Source organism: Orycteropus afer, unplaced genomic scaffold (genome assembly GCF_000298275.1).
Source record: "Orycteropus afer afer isolate SDZICR_OR568_19922 unplaced genomic scaffold, OryAfe1.0 scaffold00056, whole genome shotgun sequence".
Lineage (NCBI taxonomy): Eukaryota > Metazoa > Chordata > Mammalia > Tubulidentata > Orycteropodidae > Orycteropus > Orycteropus afer.
In genome coordinates this window covers 10,730,593-10,739,089 of record NW_006921643.1, presented here as the reverse complement: position 1 = coordinate 10,739,089, position 8,497 = coordinate 10,730,593, and the positions used below count along the sequence as shown (strand labels likewise).

The 8,497-nt window shown below is 36.7% G+C and overlaps 1 protein-coding gene across 1 annotated transcript in view; it reads left to right on the top strand.

The window, feature by feature from the left end:
- Window positions 1–8,497, top strand: part of NR3C1 (nuclear receptor subfamily 3 group C member 1) — a 164,848-nt gene that overhangs the window by 125,353 nt on the left and 30,998 nt on the right. The window contains exon 3 of the mRNA XM_007939072.2: window positions 3,357–3,473. Within this exon, the coding sequence (XP_007937263.1) occupies window positions 3,357–3,473 (117 nt within the window). The remainder of the gene's footprint in view (window positions 1–3,356; window positions 3,474–8,497) is intronic.

The following is an 8,497-nucleotide window of genomic DNA, read 5'->3' as shown; positions in this document are numbered from 1 at the left end:
CGTATGGATATTATCCTATCACTGACAGCATTGTACTTCAGGACAGATCTTGAAACATCCTTTGTGATGATGAATGCCATGCCATTCCTCTTCAAACTGTCATTCCCGGCATAGGACATCACATGGTTGTCTGATTCAAAATGGCCAAAACCAGTCCATTTCAGTTCACTAATGCTGAGGATATCAATCTTTATGCGTTCTATTTCATTTCTGACAACTTCCAATTTTCCTAGATTCATACTTCTTACATTCCATGTTCCAATGATTAATGGATGTCTGGAGCTGTTTCTCTTTAATTTGAGTGGTGTCATATCAGCAAATGGAGGTCTCGAAAGCTTTACCTTATCCATAGGAGTAAGGCTGAGTTTACTCAGATGATGCAGCTCTTTCCCAGTCCTATTCTGAGAGCCTTCTAACCTAACGGGACTATTCATAAAGTTGTGTGGTAATGTATCAAACAGTGTTTCTTTACTATTCATACATCACCACGGAGGACAAACTGACAGACAAGTTTATCTCCCTTGGTATAGTAGGATTTAAAATGGCCAAATCCAGTCCATGTCAGTTTAGGATAGTAATCTTTATGTATTTCATTTCATTTTTGAGAAGTTCTGATTTTCCTAAATTCATACTTCGTACATTCCATGTTATGATTATTAATGGATATTTACAGCTGTTTCTTCCCATTTGGAGTCATGCCCCATCAGCAAATGAAAAAACCAAAAACTAAACCCACTGCCATGAAGTTGGATCCAACTCATAGTGACCCCTCCTTGAGTTTCTGAGGCAGTATCACTACAGAAGTAGATTGTCCAACCTTTCTTCTGAAGAGTGGCTGGTGAACCACCAGCCTTCTGCCTTCTGGTTAGCAGTCACTTAGAGGTCTCAAAAGCTTTACTCTATCCACGTCATTAAAGTCAGCTCTACTCTGAAGAGGCAGCTCTCCCTAGTTGTATTTTGAATACTTTGTGACCTGAGGGCCTCATTTTCTAGCACTATATCAGACAGTGTTTCAGGGCAGTTCATAGTTTTCTAATAATATATCAGACAGTGTTTCACTGTTATTCATAATGTTTTCACTGACTAAGCCTTTGAGAAGTAAATGGCTCCTTCCTTCTTCTGAGTCTGTGTTAGTCTGGAAGCTCTGCTGAAATATGTCCACTATGGATGACCCTGCTGGTATTTGAAATACCAGTGGCAAAACCTTCAGCCTCACAGCAACACTCAAGCCACCACAGTATGACAAACTGACAGACAAGTGGTGTTACACTATTAGTTACAAAGACAGTTTACCATGTGATAGAAAACATAGGAACTCCAAACTGAGATCTTCATTATCAAGAAAGAATAACTATTAATGATACATGTCCATGCTATTTGAAATAGTGACCAATAGTTTTGAAACTCCTAATTTTATAGATAAGGCACAGACAGATTTGCCCAACTTGATTCTAATGACTAGCTATAACTAATTTTAACTTAAGAATATTGCAGCTGATCCTGTAGCTTAGATTCAAGACATATTTCAGGTAAAGAAATGTGCATTTCTTTATCTACTCTGATATTTTGGTTGAACATAAAACATTGTCTTTTCAGCTGTCTCTTTGATAATTATAGGACAATGATTTAGGAATATTCCTAAATATTTTGTATTACACCTAACTATAGACATACTCATTGTTACGGTGGATAGAATATTGGGTTAGTGCTCCCATTTTGTGTCCAAGTTAAAGAAGCTTGGGAACTTGCACAATATACAAATGAATTGAAACAGCTGGTATAGACATTTGGCATTGGAGAGCAACTCTAGAACAAAGCTTAATTGTAGTCCAATATTCAGTGTGTGGCTTGTTACTTACAGACAGAATGGAGCCTGACATAGTTAACCATCTCCTCAAAACTGGTGTTTAAAGACCACTGATAGTGGAAGAAGCAAATACAGTTTGTTTTCATCCAAATCAAGTCTTAAGTTGTCCTATGAGCCCTTTCACAGAAACAGAGCTAAGTCTGTTCAAGCCAGTGTACTGATAATTCAAGACTTTTCTATTTTCTTTGAATATGATTTATTCTTAGAAAAATGTCTAGCAGAATCTTGTGAAGACAGTCGCCTCTAGTGTAAGATACATGAACTCTTAAGTTACCTAGTCATTGTGTCTGTTTAGACATGCCAATCCTGTGTAGGAGAGTCTTCCTAGTTTTTGCCAAGCCAGCAGATCCTTAGCTAGTTTTCTTCAACATTCACTAACCAGATTGGAAGAAGACTACATATATGTGCATTTGGGGAGAAGGACACTTTTGGTTTTCTTTTTTTCTCCTTGAAAATTTGTCAGGAGAGAACCTGCAGTTCTGTCTCAACACACTATGGAACACTGGGGACCAGAAGTTTTAGACAGTACAGGTCTTGTATATTTGAGGCCCGTGATGAATCCAACCATTCTTATATTCTAAAATATGTGAAATAGGATCTACATACCCTAGTCTAGTTTGCCAGTCTGTGATTCATCTCATCAGTTACTAGCAACCTTAACAGGGAAGATTAAATATTGTTTACCTATCACTTTATTTAAAATTGGGAGGAGGGGCCCATTTTATTTGCATATGGTGGCATAATTCCCTTTTAGAATCCCACAGTATTTTTAAACTAGTTTCCTCTTCCTTTAGTCCTGCTTAGTATCAGGTAAGAAGTCATAATAAAATAACAATGACGTACATGTTCTGTAGCAGATGAAAGACTAATTTTATCTGTCATTTTTGCTACTGAAGTAATATGAAGTATCTCTCTAAAGTGTTAAATGTTGTATATGTGGTTTGGGGTACTAAACTGTTTATAGTCATACCATGAACCTACTTAATATATAAAAAGACAGAGTATGTGCAAGATAGCAACAGTAGACAGATAAAATTAGTCTTTTAAAAAACCACGAACTGTTTAAAGCAAGATTAAGTCAAGAAAGTAGTTGCCGTGGTGGGTAGTAACTAGAAAAGAGCACAAAGGGAGGGTTGTGGGGTACTGTTCAGTTTCATGATCTGATTGCTGATTACATGAACATTTATTAGGCAATACTTAGGATTGTGTCCTTTTCTATATGTATACTTTAAGAAAGTTTTGTTTTTTAAAGTAAACTATTTTAAATGTATTGAACAGAATAAAAAAAAGACTTTTTTATTTGACTTCCTAACTTCATAATATAGGACTTCATAATGGAGGCAATGTAGGAAAGTACACTGTACCTTCCTTGGTCAATGCCTTTGGGTCTTTGGCTACATGCCACCCAAAACAAAAATAGAAGAGGCCCTCCATAAAAGTATCCTTTAAGATCTGTGAGATTTGAATAGTGCTTTTATTTTCCATGTAGGACAGCACAATTATCTCTGTGCTGGAAGAAATGACTGTATCATCGATAAAATTCGAAGAAAAAACTGCCCAGCATGCCGCTATAGAAAATGTCTTCAAGCTGGAATGAACCTAGAAGGTAATATAAATTCCTAAAGGAATTGTTTGTGTCTGCATCATAGAAAAATGTTTCATTTTACTTCTTAAGATATATGCAAACAGATGAGATAATTTAGTCATTGCAATATATTTATGTGTGTGTTTGACTAGCATAATGTTTGTTTGTATTACTGCCCAACAAAAGTAGGAATTTTTTTATCGTGAATGTCATATTCTGTTTCCTGTATTTTTAATATGCATTCTACGTTTGTTTGCCAACCACAACCTACCCCCTTTGAGGTATTTTCACATTTTTGTGAAACATGTATTTTGAGGTATTTTTTAACATGTTATTAAAAAAATATGTGTGTGTGTGTATAGCATAGTGCAATGGAGAGGTATAATTGGCAGACAAATAGAACATGCTCATTATTTGTATAAAAATAATAACGAAACCTATGTAACTTGAAGTAATACTGCTTTTATCTTACTTTATTAACTTTTCACCTTCAAAACTATTTTCTGGTTGGAAATTTTTCTGTGTTAAATATATTTTTTATTTAGATAGACACACATACACACATTTAATTGCATATCTATCTGCTCACTCACTCACTGCCATCGAGTCGAATCCAACTCATAGTGAACGCCTCTTTGTGTTTCCGAGGCAGTATCACTATGGAAGTAGCTTACCCAGCCTTCCTTGTGAGGAATGGCTGGTGGGTTTGAACCACAAGCCTTCTAGTTAGCAGTCAAATGCTTTAGGCACTATGCCACCACCAGAGATCTATAAGGAAAATAAAACTCCTCAAAGAAGTACTGGATAGGTTTTCTTTGTTCTATTTTTCAAGTAAAGAAGAAACTTGAAACTAGTTGTAAGTTTGAGTTTCATATCCCTGTTTAACATAACAAGTTATATAATTGACATTGATCTCATCATAAAAACTTCCTTCCAAAAAATGTTTGTAATGTGTTGTAGTTAAAATTGTAAATACCATAAAGATGATGGTAGTGATCTAGTAGCCCTTGTGCTGAGAAGTTGCTGGTTATATTAGCAATTTCATTCAGCGAGTATTCATTGATGGCATAGATACTAGACACAAAGTAGAATAAAACAGTTCCTGTTGCCAAGGAGTTCACTGTCTAGTCAAATGGTATAGTCAGTCACAAAATGGAATGGAGCACCACAACTAAAATAGAGCCCATGAGAGTAATAGGACCTAGCTGTGTCTTGGATTTCAGGGAAGGCTTCCTAGAAGAAATAACATTAAACTTTGAATCTAGAAGCTGAGTAAAGATTGTTGTTTGTTAACATTGAGTCACTGCCCACTCATGGCAACCCCATGTGTGTAGAGTAGAACTGCTCCATAGGGTTTTCAAGGCTGTGAACTTTCAAAAGCCTGACTTCCAAGGTGTCTTTCAGTGGGTTTGAACTGCCAATCTAAGTTCAGTGTTTAATCATTTATACCACCAGAGGGCTCCTGAGTAGGAATTAGGCAAAAAATAAGGGCAGAAACAGGATCAGATTGCTATTTTAGACCAATTAAATGGCTACAGCAGTAATCTAGATAAGAAATGGTGATGTCAAAGAAAGAATGGTAACCGTGTGGTTCTTGAGGCAGAAGAGAGACCAACTGTTAGTGGTATCTAGTACATACTATGTGTATGTGTTTTGAAATATAAAATGGGTTTATTGATGTTGACTATAAAGAGTCTAGTTCCCCAAACCACACATACAGTTTTACTCCTTAGACAATTCTTATTACTTAGATAGCAAAAATGACAGGTCAAATTAGTCTTTCTTCCCCATGTTTACAGACTATTATGACATAACCACTTCAACCATCTTTTTCCTATATATGCTTACACTTGAGTGCAGAGTGCTGACGTGTTAAAGATTGATTTAAATAAAACGATAGCTTCCCGCCTTCTTGTAGATGTTGCAAAAGCTACAGAGATTAAGAGATTAATTACAAATTCATGTAATGTAAAGTGCACTTTTGGTGCACAAAAATAGATTATTTTGGTTGTAAAATCAAAATAGTTATTCCTGACTTCCTTACTAATGAGATCTCTGCTAAGATTTTACCATTTGATTTTGCTGTTCTCTAATTGCCTAAGTGTATAATGTACTTTGATCACTTAAGTATATATTAAGGCATTTCAGTTTTTAGTAATTGGATTAATTTCTTTTCTCCAGCCCCAGTTTTACTACTTTCCTAATACCCAAATTTTCATCTCAGCTATTTTATATTTAGAAATGTATTTACTTAAAAGGAAAACATAAATAAAATTCTGTCATCACTAATACAGTATGATTGCTTGTCATTCGGTGCTTTCTAATATATATCAAGCTTAACTTAGATCTTTGAAGATTTAAATGGGTAGTAATTCTCTGAATAATTCTTCTCCCATCCAAAATACAAGGGAATTCTTTATTCAAAAGAAATAAGGCATATCAACTGCATAGTATGATTCTGATGGACTGAGTTACTACGTGTATCTGCCATTTCTCCTCCCACTTACATATAATTAACAACTGTCGTGCCTGTTCTTACCTCACAAGAAGAGGAGACGAAAAGCAGGTAGTGAAACCAATGCCATTTCCAACCCTTTTGTTGAAAATCTGTTCAAATTTATTTCTGATTTTTTAATTAACATAATTTAAACATGAAAGCTAATCTAACCTGTGATTTCTTAAAATACTATTTAAAAAATAACCACATTGTGTACTTTATAAATAATCAGTTTGTCAGAATGTTGTTGTTGTTGTTGTTAATGTGCCATCAAGTCGGCCCCAAACTCATAGCTACCCCTCCATGGGTTTCCGAGGCAGTATCACTACAGAAGTAGATTGCCCAGTTTTCCTTCTGAGGAGTGGCTGGTGGGTTTGAGCAGTCGAATGCCTTAGGCACTACGCTACCAGACCTCCCAGTTTATCAGAATAGTGGGGAAAATAGAATTTACCGAGAGCTATGACTAGGAGCTCTGGTAGCGTAGTGCCTAAGGCACTTGACTGCTAACCAGAAGGCTAGCGGTTCAAACCCACCAGCCACTCCTCGGAAGGAAGATGGGGCAATCTACTTCCCGTAGTGCTACTGTCTCAGAAACCCAAGGAGGGGTCGCTATGAGTCAGGTCCAACTCAACGGCACTTAACAACAAAAACAACAACATGACAGGATGGTCTTTGATGTACATTCTTGTACCCAAAGAGATTATTTTGGACCCTCATATTATTAAAAACACTTGAAGCAGATGCAAAATTAACCTTAAATTCACCTTTATAATACATAATAGGAACAGGGCTGGGAAGAAACCAAGGTCGCACAGTGGATTTGGAGTGGCTTCACCGGAGCCAAGAAGGAAGCAAGGTGGCACGGCGGGTTTGGAGCAGCCTGAGGGAGGCCCGGAAGGAAGTGAGTGGAGTGGTTTGGAACAGCAAGGGAGACGAACTTATCTCTTAGTTTGTTGTACTGTGGTGGTTGCTAAGACCGGCTTAGAATAAGGAAGAAGTCATCCATTTCTCAAAGAATTGGCCAGAGAAAGCCTTATGAACAGCAGTGAAACACTGTCTGATATATTGCTGGAAAGCTTTATAAATAGCCCTGAAACATCATCTGATGTATGCCAGAAAATGAACCCCTCAGGTCGGAAGGTACTCAAAGTATGAATGGGGAAGAGCTGCCTCCTCAGAGTTGAACCAACCTTCATGATGTGGATAGAGTAAAGCTTTCAAGACCTCCATTTGTTGATGTGGCGTGACTCAAGATGAGAAGAAACAGCTGCAAACATCCATTGAAAATTAGAACATAGAATGTACAAAGTATGAATCTAGGAAAATTAGAAGTTGTCAAAAATGAAATGGAATGCATAAAGATCGATATTCTAGGCATTAGTGAGCTGAAATGGACTGGTTTTGACAATTTCAAATCAGACAACCATAATGATCTGCTATGCCAGGAATTACAAATTGAAGAGGAATGGCGTGGCATTCATCATCACAAAGAATGTATCAAGATCTATCCTGAAGTACAGTGCTGTCAGTGATAGGATAATATCCATATGCCTACAAGGAAGACCAGTTAATATTACTGTTATTCAAATTTAAACACCAACCACCAAAGCCAAAGATGAGGAAATTGAAGATTTTTAACAATTTCTGCAGTGTGAAATTGACCTAACATGCAACCATAGATGTGTTGATTATCACTGGTGATTGGAATGCAAAAGTTGGAAACAAACAAACAAACAAAATCACCAGTAGTTGAAATACATGGCCTTGGTGATAGAAATGCCACTGGAGATCACATGATAGAATTTTGCAAGACCAATGACTTACTCATTGAAAATACCTTTTTTCAATAACACAAATAGCAGCTATACAGGTGTGGACATCACAGACGGAGCACACAGGAATCATATTGACTACATCTGTGGCAAGAGGATATGGAGAAGCACACTATCTTCAGCCAAAACAAGGCTAGAAGCTGACTGTGGAACAGACCATCAACTGTTCATATGCAAGTTCAAATTGAAGTTGAAAACAATTAAAAACAAGTCCACAAGAGCCAAAATATAACCTTGATTATATCCCTCTTGAATTAGAGACCAGCTAAAGAATAGATTTGATGCATTGAGCACCAATGACCGAAAACCAGAGGAACTGGGGGATAACATTAAGAACATCATCCATGAAGAAAGCAAGAGGTCATTAAAAAGACAGGAAAGGAAGAAAAAGACCAAAGTGGATGTCAGAAGAGACTTTGAAACTTGGCCTTGAACAGAAAGTATCTAAAGCAAATGGAAGAAATGACAAGGTAAAAGCGCTGCACAGAAGATTTCAAAGAGCAGCTCGAGAAGACGAAGTCAGTTACACCAAAAGGAAAGAACACACTCGGCAATTCTCAAGCTTAAATAACTCAAGAGGAAAATTAAGCCTCAAGTTGCAATATTGAAAGATTCTATGGGCAATGTGTGTGTGTGTGTGTGTGTGTGTATATATATATATATGTGTGTGTGTGTGTGTGTGTGTGTGTTTTTATATATATATATATTTTTTTTTT